This window comes from Serinus canaria, chromosome 15 (assembly GCF_022539315.1).
Source record: "Serinus canaria isolate serCan28SL12 chromosome 15, serCan2020, whole genome shotgun sequence".
Lineage (NCBI taxonomy): Eukaryota > Metazoa > Chordata > Aves > Passeriformes > Fringillidae > Serinus > Serinus canaria.
The window spans coordinates 8894231-8910307 of NC_066329.1; the positions used below are offsets into that span (position 1 = coordinate 8894231).

Sequence of the window (16077 nt, forward strand, 5' to 3'; positions counted from 1 at the left end):
TGAAAAAAATTTTCTACAGTTACATGGGACCAGGAGCAGTTGCCACATTTTGTGCCCAGCTGCATGTTCCCTATTGACTAATCTCTCTGCTTCACTTCCATCCATACAATGCTTCCTGGTTAGATCTTTTGGTGACTCTGGGTTGATAGTGATGTCGAGTGTCTGGAGGTGCAGGCCATGGACAAATCTGTCTGTAGATGGTTTGCTCTTCAGAGAAAATGGCTTTTTAGAAATTCAGTATCAGAATGAATATTCTCTGACAAAGGATAGGATTATGACAATGCTCACAAGATGTAGGTGGTTGGGGTTAGCCAAGATTTCAGGCTGGAGCAGAAGGAGCTGTAGTACCAGGGTGGGGCTGGGTCCCACATGGGCTGAGGCCAGGGTGATGACCCAGAGCAGACAGGTCAGTGCCCTCAGTGCTCACTTGTCCCCATGGAGCTGTGGGCACAGGTGAGCAGCAGTCCAGCTACACAGGACATGCTCACACAGAGCATGGTTCTGATGTGTGTGTTTCCAAACTGACACGGGGTCAGAGCAGAGCCTCGTGCTTGGGAAATGCAGGCAGGGACACAGGTGCAGTGAAAGGGCCAAACTAATTCTCTCTTCTTTCTTTTCAGGGTTTGATGCATTCCAGTGGGCCTGTGGGCCGCCACCGTCAGCTGGTCCTGGTTCTGGAGGGAGAGCTGTACCTCATTCCCTTTGCTCTGCTGAAGGGCAGTTCCTCCAATGAGTACCTCTACGAGCGCTTCAGCCTCATTGCAGTGCCCTCCATCCAGTCACTGAACCCCAGCTCCAAGGTCTGACACTGCTTGTGAAACCTCTCCTGTGGGTGCAGGTCCTGGTGCATGCTCACAAAGCAGCAGCTCTGTCCTGCTGTGCCAGACACAAGAACAGAAACCACAGGCAGGCCACCCTGGGTCTGAGGAGCACACTGAGCACCTCAGCTCTGAAGTAGGTTCTGATGTAGTTCCTGCAGCACTCAATCACAGCCCCAGGCATGCCAGGAAGGACAAGGGGATTGGATCATTTGGATATCCTCCTCTAAAGGATTGCATGTGCTGGGTGTGGAACTATAGAGTAGTTCTGGGCAGACTATAGAGATGTGGTTGTCTGTGATCTGTGCTGAGCTTCCTTGCCAAGCTGACTGTCCTGTCACATTGCTGGTATGTTCACCTCCATTTTAGCATTCTGAGTGGGGAAGGCCACTGATGTCTCAGGACACCAAAGCTATGAGGGAAAGCAAATCCCACAGGTGAATACTGGAGAAGTATCTTCATGCTGAGGTTTGGCAGCAGCATTTCTAATGCTCAGTTCTCTGGGAGAATGCACCAGGTCACATTTGCTCTTGCTGGGCAGTGTTTAGTGGCACATCTTGGTTTGCCCTGAGTTAAGCACAGTCAGTGGAACAGCAGAAGGGTCTGAATCTTGTCGGCATTGCTGCTATTTCGTTCAGCATCAGCTGTGTGCAGCACCTGCTGCTGGCAGTGCTGACACTGATCTTGGAAATTCAGGTATGAGGAGCCACTTAGTGAGTGATTGCAGGTGGTTTTCCAGGAATGTGAGAACCTGGAATGTTCTTATGTTTTTAGCTCTGCTGGAGCCCTCAAAGGGGCCTGGGCTGTATTTGTGATCTGGGGATAGAAGTCTTGACCAGACTCAAACAGAGGTGTTCCTTGGAATAGTTAAACAGAATAAGCTAAAGAAATGCACTCTTCTTGTAATTATGACAACCAGACTTATGTTTTAGAGCCAAAGGGACAGGATGCTTTATTTCCAGCACCATAAAAACCAGATCTTTGAACCCCATTTTCTCTTTCTCTGTCTAGTCCCATGTGAGGAAGAATACTCCTGCTTACTCCAGTTCTACCTCAATGGCAGCTGTGATAGGAAATCCCAAGCTCCCTTCAGCAGTTATGGACAGGTGGCTGTGGGGACCTATGCCCTCTGCAGAAGAAGAAGCCTATATGGTATCTGAGTTACTTGGCTGCCAGCCCTTAGTCGGCAGCTCATCAACAAAAGAGAGAGTCATGAGTGCCCTGACTCAGGCAGAGTGCGTCCATTTCGCAACCCACGTCTCCTGGAAACTGGCTGCTTTGGTCCTGACACCCAACACTGACAGCAACCCAGGCAGCAGCAAGAGCTCCTTTGGGAACCCCTACACAATCCCAGAATCTCTTAGGATGCAGGATGATGCCAGTGATGTGGAGAGCATCTCAGACTGCCCTCCTCTCCAGGAGTTCCTGCTTACAGCGGCTGATGTGCTGGATCTGCGTCTTCCTGTCAAGCTGGTGGTTCTTGGCTCTTACCAAGAGTCCAACAGCAAAGTCACTTCTGATGGAGTCATTGGCTTGACAAGAGCATTCCTGGCTGCTGGAGCTCAGTGTGTCCTTGTGTCACTCTGGCCCATTCCTGTGGCTGCTTCCAAAATGTTTGTCCACGCCTTCTACTCTTCTCTCTTAAATGGGATGAAAGCCAGCGCAGCCCTGGGAGAAGCAATGAAAACCGTGCAGAGCAGCAAGCAGTTCTCCCATCCAGCCAACTGGGCAGGTAGGAAGAGTCTTCTTCTGGACAAATCAGATGGGATTTCTAACTAGGGAGCTGCCAAATTATGTGAGCTAAGCAAGGAGCAGTGTTGGCAGGTAATTGGGAGCAGTGTGTGCCTTGTGCTGTCCCGGAATTCAGCCCCTGTGTCTCAGACTCTGATTCAGCTGAGTGTGGCTGAATGTCAGTGTCACAGGACTCATCAGCATTTCACTGGGCACAGTAGGTGGGTATGGATTGGGTATAATTAGAAGCAGTTGTGAGGTGAAATGTGTTTCATGACTGGAAAGAAATAAAGTGCAGTACAACAACTCATTCTCTGTGTTTGAAATCTCCAGGCTCACACTTCCTGTGTCCATGGGATGGAGTCAGCTGGAGCACACATACAGACTTTTTAATGGAAAATTTAGTGACACTTCAACAGGAGGGAGGAGAAGTGCTGCTAGAAGCAGCAGCAAGTACCTGTGATTTCTATGACATAAACCTTGTAGGGTTTATTCCTTTGGTCCTTTTAGGAGAAAGGTTTCCTTTTGTTCCATTAGGAATGTCTCAGCAGTGTCAGCTCCTTGTGCAGTGCTGGTGCTTGCTCCCTCTCAATTAGATCTGTACTTTGAGATTTGGAATGACAAAGTCTTGGAGTTCAGCAGTGCTGTGACAGGAATATGTACAGATAACCTAATTTTTCTTCCTGGCACGAGGCCTGGTTTTTGAAAGCTGCAGGCATTCCCCAAACTGATTTTTGCACAGGCAGCAGAAGCATGTTGTTTAGCTCAGGAAACTGTGGTGAATATGGCTCTGGTGTGAACTGCATATGGCTGGAGGAGTGGGAACTTGTTAAAATGAGTCAGGCTGACAGTGATTTCAGGCATGTTGTCCAGCATCAGGATGTGGTTCAGGTAGTACCAGCTGTGAGCTGAGTTCAGGTTACGGTCCACAGTTCAGTTGGGATTTTATTTTCCTTCCAAGATTTTTCTGTCTCAAAAGCAAAGAGCACTAAAAAGTCCCAAAAGTGACCACTTCTAGGCAGAAAAGAACAAGTGTGGACATGGTGCTTGGCACTGCCAGCAAGGAGAGGCTTTCAGCTGCTCAGGCTGTCTGAGCGCTGCCCCTTCCATGGCACTGTGCAAGTTCATCCCACACAGTCCCTGACTTCCACCGCTGACCCTTGGCACTGAGTCTTGGACAGAGCACCAGAGCCAGGAGCAGCTGCATCCTCACTGCATGAGTGAGAAACGTAGAGCTCCTTGTGCTGGCATCTGGGGAGTCTGGCATTGAATGGGGCATGAGCCAGGACAGGTTTCTGACCAGGACAGTGAAAACTTTTCATGGTCCCAGTTCTGTTCTGTGACCGCTGTTGGCATGTGTTGATTTCTGTGGCTGTAGAGGAGACCTGGAGCATGCCTGGAAAGTTTAGCTGCAATCCAGTGGTTTTTTGCTTGCTTGAACAGGAAGACACTATTGATTTAATAGCAGGGGACAGCAAGAAGTATATAGAAACTTTCTGGAAGTTCAGTCTGCATGACTGGGCAGGGAGTGGGCAGCAGCTCTGGGAAAAGAATGTCCCTGTGCAGGGTACAGTGAACCATCATTCACTGGTCTGAGGGCAGAGGACATCTGTGTCTGGTTTGAACGTTTTCCATAACAACAGGAGGTTGACTGTCTCTCATTCTGAATCCTGCAGGCTTCATGCTTATTGGGAGTGATATGAAGCTGAACAGCCCTTCTTCACTGGTAGGACAGGCCCTGACTGAGATCCTGCAGCACCCTGAAAGGGCCCGGGATGCTCTGCGTGTTCTCCTTCATCTGGTAAGGGAAGGGAAGGGCTGTCACAGCCATGAGTGGCACCACAGCCCACCCAGTCCTGAGACACCCTCACCTGAGGGCAGGAGGGGAACCATGAGTGGAACACCCACTCCCTAATGTGTTGCCACTCCCACTTGAAAAAAAATACATATACACCTTCATCCCCTCTCCCCTGCTATGATGTATCCTCTTGCAAAACTCCGGATCAGTGTGGAAAGACTTGGACACCTAAGGAAGTGTTCAGTGCAAAAAGAGGCAAAGTAAGCAAAATCTTAGATTGTATTGTGACAGAATCCTCCCCAGACCCATCTGGTTTGCATTAGCTGTTGAATTGGGTTTCTGCTTAAGGGGTAAGCATTGGGATTAATTGTTTATACAGGGAAATAGCTACGAACATGGCAGTCATGGAAACACAGAGCACAGTCACTGCTGTCTCTGTATTTGGAAGATAAGAGGCCCTTCTGTCCCCATCTGTGCCACCAGTCTGTCCTGGGGAACAGTGGGACTGGAGCCAACAGCCAGGTGGCTGGAGTGATCACTCATGACTTCTAATACTTTTCTTCCCAGTGCATCATCTGTGGTCTCACAGGAGTGTGAAGTATCCATAGAATGATGGAAACCTGTGAATATTGCTGGTCTTCCCAGTTGCTGGGGTTTGTGGACACTCATCTCTCTTTCCTGTTTGCTGTGTGGCTGCAGGCTCTTTGTCTGGTAATAAGCAGTCTGGAACCCCAAGGTGAATCATCTTTAGGGAGAAATGCAGCTGCCAGGTTTACAGGAAACTATCCCAAACAAACTGCTACTTAATTTCTTGTGGCATTATTGTTCCCAGCATCCCAGAGAATATTGACACTCATCACTGTGATGTTGCAGCTGTGAAAGCTGAGTTACTGGAGCTTTTCTTTCCAAGGCACTAATGTCCTCTTGTGTGAGACAGGCCAGGATCAATCTTAGATTTGCTGTTTCCCAGCCTGCTGTTCAGTAAAAAGAGGCAGTCAGTAACAGCATCTTGTACAATTAGCTGTGTCATTTCCCCACAGGTGGAGAAGTCATTGCAGCGAATCCAGAACGGGCAGCACAACTCCATGTACACCTCCCAGCAGAGTGTGGAGAATAAAGTTGGTGGCATTCCAGGCTGGCAGGCACTCCTCACAGCAGTGGGATTTCGGTTGGACCCACCAGCCAGTGGCCTCCCAGCAGCAGTGTTCTTCCCAACCTCAGACCCTGGGGACCGGCTGCAGCAGTGCAGCACCACCATCCAGTCCCTCCTAGGTGAGAGGAGGCAGCTGTGGGCCCTGACCAGGCAGAAATCAACCTTTCACACCTTTCTGTGGTGGCAGCATGTGAAACTGGGATGTTTACATTGATGTTTTACATCAATGAAATCAATGTATTGGACTGGGAAGAAGTTCTAAAAGTAAATGTTAACTGAAAAATTTGCCACAGATGAGAATCAGTTGCTGCTGGGTCGAGGAAGCATGATGTGACTGTTCCTCTCTCCCAGCTCTTGGTCAGGAAACCTTTCATCAGATGCAAAATGGGAATAGCTTTGGCTTTCTGGAAATTGCTGCTGCTTCCAGAGCTGTCCAGTGATGTGGGGGAGAGGTTTTAGCAATTTAGCCAAGTGTGTGTTCTGTTGAGGCTTGTTGCATTTCTTGCAGTCAAGAAACAGATACAGATGTTTCTGCTGATGTTTTTCAGGTTTGCCTAACCCTGCACTTCAGGCACTTTGTAAACTTATCACAGCTTCAGAAACAGGAGAGCAGCTTATCAACAGGGTGAGTTGAGAGGTTTCCCTCCAGTACCAGGTTCCAAATGGCTCTTCCCAGGTCAGTAAATTCAGAAATATGCAGAATGGTTGATGCCCTGGTTTATCAACCCAGAGCTTGCTAGGAGACTTGAGAGTTGAAATTCTAAACTTGCCTGTTTGTGTGAATGAAAGTGTGTGTCCAGAAGGAAAATATGCAGGTGGGTTACTGGGCTGCATGGCCCTGGGACTCCCTGTTCAGTGACAAGTGAAAGCATGATCCCTCCAGCAGTGTGGGGGAATTGAGTAGCAGACCCTTAATTGCTGTTTGGCCATCCTTCCTAGGCCCACTTTGCCTGCTTATTGCCCACTCTATTTACTGAAGTCCCAAGGTTTGGTTGACCTTGGACAATGCAAGGTCTGTCAGAAAACTCCCTGAGCCTGTGCTGCTCCTGTGTGTGCTCACAGCTCCAGGGAAGGGATTTCTGGCCTTTAGGAGAAGGGCAGTGCTACCTGTGGTGATGGGACTTCTCCCTGCTCCCCTCAGCCTCCTTCACACTCTCCCCTCTCCTGTCTCTGGAGCATGCCTAGCCTGACCTGACCTTTCTCTGTGCCACCAGCCTGGCTGCTTACCATTCCATGGTTCTGACTGTACTCAGTGCTCCTCTAATGAGGTTTCTCTTCATCATTTGCCTGCTTTAGTACATGGACACACTCACACAGGGAATGAGCCTATATCTCACTGTCTTTCCCTTTTCCCCATGCAGAAACATTCCAGTTAATGCTGTGGTGGGGAGCTGGGATTGGTTCTGTGTGGTGTTGGGCTGCCCTTGCTTTGGTCACATGGAGTCTGCAGAAAAAGCCAGAGAAGAGCCCCAGCCTCTCTGTGACCTGCTGAGCTGCTCTGGCAGCCCACTGGGATGAGTCTGCTCCAAGGAAAGGGCTCCTGTTAGGATCTGCAGCACAGTTTGAGATGTTTCCAATGTCCTTGGTGGTGTTTTGTCTCTTGCCTTGGCTCTCCTCAGTGCCTGAGATATGTGTGGTTAACTTCAGGGTTATCTCCCTCATGGCCACCCAAGGGAGGCCAGGTCCAAGGGTGTGAAGAGGACAGGACAACATTCCCATGGCTCAAAATGCCTTAGAGTGCTAATGAGGTGGCTTCATGATTGCTGCCCTGCCTCAGATAATTAAATTACCCAAGGAAAAACATTCAGCTGGCTGTGCACAAGTAACAAAAGACACACTCACCCTTTCCTCGCTGCCCCACAGAGTAAATACTGGCAGCATATTGCAAGTTTTCTTCCATAGCCCAGACCCTGGCAGAATTCCCTTTTGCACCAGTCTATCTTGTTACATGTTGGTTTTCAACAGCTCTCTCCTCCATTGTGGTTATTGCTATTTTCTTCTCCTGCCTCTTGGCAGTTCATGGTGTGAGCAGCTGGGGCTCTGCCTGTCCCAGAGGAAAGCAGACTTTGCTCCAGACAGAAGCAGGAGGTCAGACATTTCAGTCACTGGGTGCTGCTGGCTTGTTTTCCTGAGTGGGTGACCAGCATCACAGGGTAGTGAGTGCTCTTGGCATTAGTGAGCAGCAGCAAGGTGGGAGCCTGAGCAGCTGCACTGGATAGAAAATGCTTATTTTGGGTGCAAAAGAGAAGGCAGGAGCCACAAAAGAGAGAACTTCAGACTACTGCATGTGCAAGGAAAAGTTAGTGATTTCTGCCTGTACTGAGAGCCAGTTCTGTGTCCCAGGGGAAACAAGAGAAGGGCTGGTTTATGTTCAGCCTCCTGCCAGAGTGTGGGCTGGCCTGAGTGTCTGCCTGCTAAGTGTCTGAGCTGTCATGAGCTGGGCACTCCCAGATTCCAGCTGCCTGTTCCCATGCTGTTGGATTCCCAGCTCAGGCCATTCCCATTGCTCCCTTCTTTCTCTGGACAGAGCATCTTGGCAGTCAGGGTGCTGGCTCACCCATGGATTGGGTATCCCTGTGAGGTTCCTCAGCACAGGCACTTTGTAGCACAGAGTAACCCATGTTCTTTTCTCCTCTTTTCCTTTCTTGTTGCCTGCTGCCCGAAGGCTGTTAGAAATGTGGTGGGAATGGTGAGTATGATGTGCAGGGGGGGACACTGAGGTGCAGGGTGCAGTGCTGGGGTCACTGCACACCCCTGCCCTGTGCTGCACCCTGCCTGCACCCACTCTCAGGCCTGGGATTTGCTCCACACAGCTACTGTGGAAAAAGGCCTGTGTAAGCTTTTGTGGGTTGTGAGAGATGGGTGGTCCTGAGGTTAGTTGGTCCCTGATTAATGGCTTTCCATCCTTGCTGCCCTGGCTGTGCTGGTGAATTACATGGGATCCTGGCATCTTAATTTGTGTCAGATCTTCATAAACACATTTTCTCTCTAGCTTGCTACTCCTGTCCCTTGGGCACAGTTGAGAAACTTCTTTCCTGGAGGCCATGGAGATATTAGGAAAGTCTTCCATGGTTTCATATGACTTGTTCTGCCCAGTTATTGAGTTTCTTAGGATTTGCATAAGGAGTAAGGCTCAGTCATGGAATGGGCTTTAGTAAATTTCTGTGAGCAGCCCCAGAGTATCTCTTTCCTTTTCTTTCCCTTCACAGATGTTCCTGCTGTGCTTCCTTCTTGCTCAGTTTCCACTGGCCACCCCCCAGCTCTCACCCCTGCTCTGTCCCTGCCTTTGCTGCTGTTCCAGGCTGTCTGATGTTGCTGTCCCTGAACTGTCCTTCTTCTCAGACCTTCCCATCTCACTGCTTTGTTCAGGAGCAGCAGCTGAACTGGGTGTCCAGGGAAAGGGTGTTCAGGGAAAGGGCATTGCTTTATCAGTGGCTGTAGGAGAAGCAGTGATGTGACTTGTAAGGAATGGCTAATGTCTGTATTGCTGTCTTCAGCTGCATCAAGTCCTGGTTCAGCTTCAGGCAGGCGAAAAGGAGCAAGATTTCCCCTCTGCACCAATCCAGGTCTCCATCAGTGTCCAGCTCTGGAGGCTGCCTGGCTGTCATGAGTTTCTGGCAGCTCTAGGTAGGAAAATACTTCTTTGTGTTGTCTCCCTAACCCGTTGGTGTCTCATGTAGGAGCTTGAAACACTGGTAAGACTCACAGCTTCACATTTGTCTGCCCCCTGCAGCCCAGCCTGCATTTGCCAAAATACAAGGTCTGTGCTCTTCAGCTCTGTTTCTGTGAGAAACCCTGGAATTAATAGTAAATTGTTTGGCAGGTAGGACATTGTCCCCTGAGATGTGTTTGGTATATAATTTCCTGACAACTCCAAGTAATTTGCAGCTACAGAAGTGTTGACAGGAGTGATTTGTTAATGAGTGTGTGTGCTCCCAGTCCAGCGCCACAAAGCTCCCAACACCTGGAGAAGGTATGCTAAACAGTAAAAAATAACAGACAACAAACTGCACATGGGAGGTGAAGTCATCCTTCTGAGGGTGCTGCAAGCTGTCAAGCTGTCATACCTCTCAGTTCTGTCTGTGTTATAAATGAGATTACTCTTATTTGAGACAGAGGGTCTTTCTGTGAACTGTAATTTTCTGTCCCATGTCCCACTACAGGTTTTGACCTTTGTGAAGTTGGCCAAGAGGAGGTCATTCTGAAAACTGGGAAACAAGCTACCAGGAGGACCATGCACTTTGCTCTACAATCCTTGCTGGCACTTTTTGGTAAAGCTGCTCAGTGTGTTTTTGCTCTTGTGTCATCTGATGATTTGATCAGAATGGCTTCTGCTGAAACCTCACACTTGCATCATTGCAGAGGTCACACATATGTCACACAGATCAGATGTGATACAGAGACTGGAGTAAATGTTATTTTTGTATGGGAAAGACTTGTCTGAGCAGAAGCTGGAGATAGAGTCCAGCAACTACAGGACAAATAATTCATTCTTTGTGTTGAGATATAAAATGATAATGAACAGACAACTTCCATCTAGGACACTTGGACAGAGGTTCTTGCCTGGGCTGTGCACTTCTTTTTCCTTACCTAAGTAGTAGCTGCTTGTTCTGAGGTAGCACAGAGCCCGAGGACATGTTTTCTAGCATTTTCTCTCAATTCTGATAGAATGTTACCTGATTTTATGGTGTATCTAGGGACATGTTTGTACATACTGTTGTCTTTTCTTTTTCAGATTCTACAGAGCTGCCCAAGCGCCTTAGCCTGGACAGTTCCTCATCACTGGAGTCACTGGCTTCTGCTCAGTCTGTTTCCAACCCTGTACCCCAGTATCAAAACCCTCCATTCTCTCCTACCTGTCCAGACAGCCTTGCCTCAGATGCCATTTCTGTGTACAGCCTGAGCTCCATTGCTTCTTCCATGAGCTTTGTTTCCAAGCCAGAGAACATGCTGGATGGGGCAGGACACAGAGGGAGGCAGGATTATGAGAGGCCCAAGAATATCTATCCACACAGGTCTGCAGCTCAGAGCCAGCTGTCACCACAAGCCACTGCAGCCAGCAAAGATGAGGAGGAGTATGAAGGTTTCTCTATAATCAGCAATGAGCCTTTGGCCAGTTACCAAGAAAATATAAAACCAAGATTTTCCCCTGATCACAAACAGCCCAAAACTAGTCAGAACGGAGGCATTAAAGCATCCATCAACTCCAAAGGGAGCATAAGTACTCCAAACTCTCCTGTTAAAATGACTCTCATCCCCAGCCCAAATTCACCTTTCCAAAAAGTTGGGAAACTTGCAAGTTCAGATACTGGGGAATCTGACCAGTCTAGCACTGAGACTGACAGCACCGTCAAATCGCAGGAGGACAGCAATCCAAAGCTTGATCCACAAGAGTTGGCCCAAAAAATTCTGGAGGAAACTCAGAGTCACCTCATTGCTGTTGAACGCCTTCAGAGAAGCAGCAGCCAGGTCAGCAAGAGCACCAGCTCCGAGGATGGAGCTCCCAGCCCCAGCGGCGTGTCCGCGTTCCGCTCGTCAGAGACCAGCGCCTTCAGCCGCCCGCTCAGCTCCAGCCAGAGGAACCAGGCTTCCTCACCTCTTGCAATCAAACCAAAGCCTCCAACGAGGAGTTCATCCCTTCAGAAGGTGAGCTCTGGCTACAACAGCCCCACGATGTCGGAGATGTCAAACAGAGAAGGCACAGGTCAGTACAGCGGGCAGCCGTCTCCAGGTTGTGACTCACATGGGTCCTTAAGTGAGCAGCCTCCCTTTAAACTCAAGTACCCCAGCTCTCCTTATAGTGCTCACATTTCTAAATCACCCAGAAATATCTCTCCCAGCTCAGGGCATCAGTCTCCTGGTGGCAGCACTCCATCTCCTGCTCTTTCTTATTCCTCAGCTGGTTCTGCTCGCTCAAGCCCAGCTGATGCCCCAGACATTGACAAATTAAAATTGGCTGCCATCGATGAAAAAGTGCAAGCAATTCACAACTTAAAGATGTTCTGGCAAAGCACTCCCCACCACTCCACTGGTCCAATAAAGATTCTCCGAGGAGCTCCTGGAACAATGACTTCTAAGAAAGATGTCCTCAGCTTGCTCAATTTATCACCACGGCACAGCAAAGAAGAAAGTGCAGAGAAGCTGGAACTGAAGGACCTGTCTATTGGGCAACACCTTGCTGCTTCACCACAGAAGATCCCTCCAAATGGACACAGATGCCCTGAAACCACAAATTCCATGACATCAGCTCATTCCTCACCTGGCAACACTCTGGGAGCTGTGCGTCCCCTGAGGCTGCCAGCTGGGAATGGGTATAAATTTTTGTCACCAGGAAGATTTTTCCCTTCCTCCAAATGTTGAAATATCCTGAGTACCAGCTGATGACTTACAGTCTTGTTGAAGTATTTGCTTCTGCCCACTTGCCTTTGCCAAAACAGAACCAGTAGCTAAGCAGCCGTGCTCATGCCCTCAGCTGGCAGTGCCCAGGGATGGGACAGGCTGGCCTGCTGTCACTGTGGGGGCACACGGCCTCACACACATGGGTTTTTGTTTCCCTTATCAGGACTTTGGCCATTCTCACCTGATAACAGGTTCTTCGTAGTATTCAGTATTTGCAGCAGCAGGTGCAAAGCATCTGGTTGTCTGCTCATTAAACACTGGCTTTTAAGCCACCTCCTTGTATTTCTTAACCAGAAGTTTTACAGCTGGCTTTTTCTACAGAAATTACACATATCAGGGGTTGGAGAGGAAAGGGAGAGGAGGCAGAACATTCCTGTGCCCCACAAAGAACATAGGTACAGGTCTCTGCCTGGAGAAAGATGAGCCATTTACTCGACTGCTTTCAAAGGCTAACAGAGGAGAAGACCACATGCCTCTAGATACCTCTGCCAGGTTGGCCAAACCAGAAACTGCTGTCAGTAAAACTCCATAGCAGCAGGATCTGGCAGTTCTGTTGATTAGAGACTGGTGAAACAAAGACAAGAGGAGAGAGGTGCCCCATTCTAAAATCTGCATCTCAGGTAACTTTTTTGTAAAGAAAGCCCTCAGATGAGACTTTGCTGGTTGGTCTGCTCAAAGGGAATGTTTGGGGCTTAACAAACCAGGTGAGCCTGTGTGTGTGGTAGTGAGTGTGTGTCAGAGACAAGTTCTGGTTTTATTGAGTGCTCTGGTCTCTCTGGCACACCACATTGTGAAGGTGAACTTTTTATCCTGGCAAGTTTTGGGCAGTACTTACATCTCTGTCTGCCCAGTGAGCAGAGAAAAGAAGAGCAGATGCTGCAGCTCAGAACATTATTTTGCAGTTTCACAGCAGGCAAGAATGTGACATCAGTGTGTGTGATTCAGACATCACCAGACCAAAAAAATCCCTCCTCGATCCTGCTAAATCATTGCCAGGGCTCAGCACAGGCAGGTCTGGGAACCTTTTCCCTGCTGTGGGGGCAGGTTTCCTTTGGAGCAGTGGTGGAAACAAGTTTCATTTGGAGCAGGTGTGCCAGTGTTGGTGCAGCTGGAGGCAGAAGGCGAGGCAGCAAGCGGAGGGGCTGGATGCAGAACCTGAGTGCCCTCTGACATGTGGAGGAAAGGGGACCAAGAGCACCCCCAGGGCAATACATACAGTCAGCTTCCCTAGGCTAGGTGGGTTTAGGAGCTAGGGGCAGGCTGGAGATGGTTTCTAGGTGGCTGTGGAATGCAGTGGTGTGATCAGGATCCCAGTGATGGTTTACATGCACTGAAGCTGTGTGGGAGCACCGGCCCCACCATGTGAGCTCAGATCCACACAAGGTATTCCCAGGCTGTGAAGTCAGAGCACTGTAACACCAAGGTTTTGGTGTCTCTTCTGCACTCCCAGAATTGGCTGAGTGACTGAAGGCCAATCACTTCACCTCTCCGTGCCTCGTCTTCCCTTTCTATCTAAATGGGGATAGTAATACTTACCTAGCTACCTCACAGAGGTGTTGTGAGGCTGAATTCATTAGGCCCTGAGTTTTAGCTGGATCTGAAGTCAACTTCCAGTCTTGCAGCTAGATGGAGAGTGCAGGCAGCTCTGTGGACGTACCAGAGTACGTTGCTGATGCAGAGAATTGTACTTAGCATGGCTGGATGCTCTTGTTGTAAATGTGGATCTGATAATTTGTGATTTTCTAAGGGATCTTGGAGGAAAAGCATGATAGCAGGGCAGATAATCAGTTCTGATATGGAAACATGAGAATGCTTAGGCTCAGCTTACTCGCAGGCATAATCAGATGTGTGCTGTGAGAACATTCTGGAGTCTGCTGGTTTCAGGAGAATGATTTCTTTTTTGTTGTGGCAAGAAATTAATATAAGCACTAAAGGCAAAAGGATACTGGGTGGGGTTGTTACAGCCAGCTAACAAAGGAGGGGGAATCACCAAAGTTTTCAGTGCAGAGAGAAGGAGTAGTTACTACTCATACACAATGTAGCAGAACAGTTGAGTCAATCTGTTCAATTCATTATGATGCAAGTTATTTGTCTGTACATGACATCTTCCTGTGATGGTTTGGTGCTAAACATCACCTTCGTGTCGTTTGGCAGAAAAAATTAGAATAGTGGGCCAAAATGAGTCAGCACAGCATCTGCCCCTTGTGGAGACAGAGATGCTGTTGATTATGCCACTTGCTGTGGTCACAGGACTGCTGAGACTTCATGTGACCTGCTCTGTTTCTAACCAGCATAAACTTTTTGAAACGACATCCCAGGAACACCCAGGATGGAAGTGGGCAGCTTTTTGTTTATAGCAACAGCAAATACTCCCTGTAGTGCTGCATAACACGCCAGAAATAAGCCTCTTTGTTGTAGTTTACTTCCATAACTAAAGGATCTTTTAACCTGTAAAAATTCTATGCTGCCATTTTGTTACAACCCATTTCTGTGCTCCAGCAGGTTTTATGCTGGCTTAAAGCTTTCAGACAGAGCTAAATCGGGGTGGGGGGTGTGGGGGAGTGGTTCTTCTGTTGTTGTTTTTAAGGAGGGGGGAGCATTAGAAGCAGGGAAGGGTTCAGATGTAGAGAAAGTTCAGTATTTGGGGAATTTGATGTTGTATAAATATGGAAGGTGAGTGTCACTAGAACAAGTCTTTTGGGAAATAGGTCTCCGTTGACTTGGCACAGGTCACTTCCACTGACTTGCCAGGAGCCATGAAATGCATGCTTACTTGTGGCTGGGAGACACTGCACACCTTGTCCCTCACTCCTCCACCTCCTGAATGAAAAACAACCCCTTTGTGAGGAAAAAAAAAAAGAGTTTTATCAGGTTTGCCCAATACGTGGAGAAATTCAGGAAATGAAAATCACATGTTCTCCATTTGCTGTTAGAATTCCTTCTGTGGGTTTAATGCATTTGTCGTTGTTGTATTTGTGCATGGTACAAGTGACAACACTGCGTAATACAGTGAGCAATAACAATTAGGTATTAACCACTTTCACATTAAACCTGCCACATGCAACCGTTCCCCAAGGCCACAGAATGTTTTGGTTTTGCCCTGTACTTTTACTGTGTGAGATTTCAGATTTTTTATTGACTGTCTTTAGCTCCAACTAAATGGGAACAGTAAACAACCCCTGTGATCAAAATCTAGTTTAATTTGATTTTGTTGGTTAGCCTGTCCCTCTGGCCTGATATTGGTTTTCCTTCTGTTTAATCATACCTTCCTGAAACAAGGAAAAAAGCATTGAGAGGGTGCTACAACCATGCAAATCACTCTAGGCCATATTTTCTTTCATTAGGGCAAGCTCGTTCTGTGAACATCTCTTCCAAGTTGCAGAACAGATCCAGGGGCACAGAGGTGTCTGAGAATCTGTTAGGAAGCATTGGTAGTTTCAGCTGGATAGTGATGATGGGTTTGAGCAGTTTGGGGTTCTTTGCATTGCCATGCTGCCCAGCAGGGCTGCACTGTGTGTGGGCACTCGTCCCCTCAGCTGCAGAAGAGCACAGTGACCCAGAGAGGAGGATGGTCAGCAGAGGCTTCCCAGCAGCAGCCCTTCAGCACTCCTCTCCTTACCTGCAGTGTTAGCCATGTTTGGCCTCTATGGACTTTCTTTGTAAATTAAAACTCTGTTTCCAGACAGCATTAAACTTTTTATATTATGAAATTTACCATGTAAAAAGATTTTCATATTTTTATTGAAATTGCTAAGGCATTTGGCCTTTTCTTCTTTGTGATTTCAGTGTCTATTAAAGCATGAGTTCTCTCAGTGCCTCAGTCTCTTGATCTGGAAGGATTTGGGGAGGGGTGATTGTTGGCTCTCTGCTCTCTGCCCACACCCAGCTCCCCTCTGTGACAGTGTCCTGTGACAGAGTGTGCCTGAAACTCAGGGCAGCTCTCCTCAGCTCCCTCTGGAACTTCTGTCCCCTTTTTGTGCAGTGCAGTGTTCCTCTTACCAGTGCTCATTGCAGATTGCTTTTCCTCCTCCTGACAGGAGGGAGCACCAGTTTTTACTTTTATCTCTTACAGCAGAGGACTGGCAAGGGCTGGGAGGGGCTCTGAGGGTTGAGAGAGAACCCACTGCTAAAGGGAAGAGAGATTGTCCCCATACTGATGCCAGCTGGAACTCGATGAG

General features: G+C 48.4%; 1 protein-coding gene across 2 annotated transcripts in view; it reads left to right on the forward strand.

The window, feature by feature from the left end:
- TTC28 (tetratricopeptide repeat domain 28) overlaps positions 1–15714 on the forward strand; it is a 107677-nt gene extending 91963 nt beyond the window's left edge. For both annotated transcript variants that reach the window (XM_030231026.2, XM_050980440.1), the window contains 8 exons: positions 621–800; positions 1830–2550; positions 4226–4350; positions 5388–5619; positions 6049–6125; positions 8998–9127; positions 9664–9771; positions 10236–15714. In XM_030231026.2, coding sequence (XP_030086886.2) covers positions 621–800; positions 1830–2550; positions 4226–4350; positions 5388–5619; positions 6049–6125; positions 8998–9127; positions 9664–9771; positions 10236–11860 — 3198 coding nt within the window. In that variant the 3' untranslated portion in view covers positions 11861–15714. The remainder of the gene's footprint in view (positions 1–620; positions 801–1829; positions 2551–4225; positions 4351–5387; positions 5620–6048; positions 6126–8997; positions 9128–9663; positions 9772–10235) is intronic.
- The last annotated feature ends 363 nt before the right edge of the window (positions 15715–16077 follow it).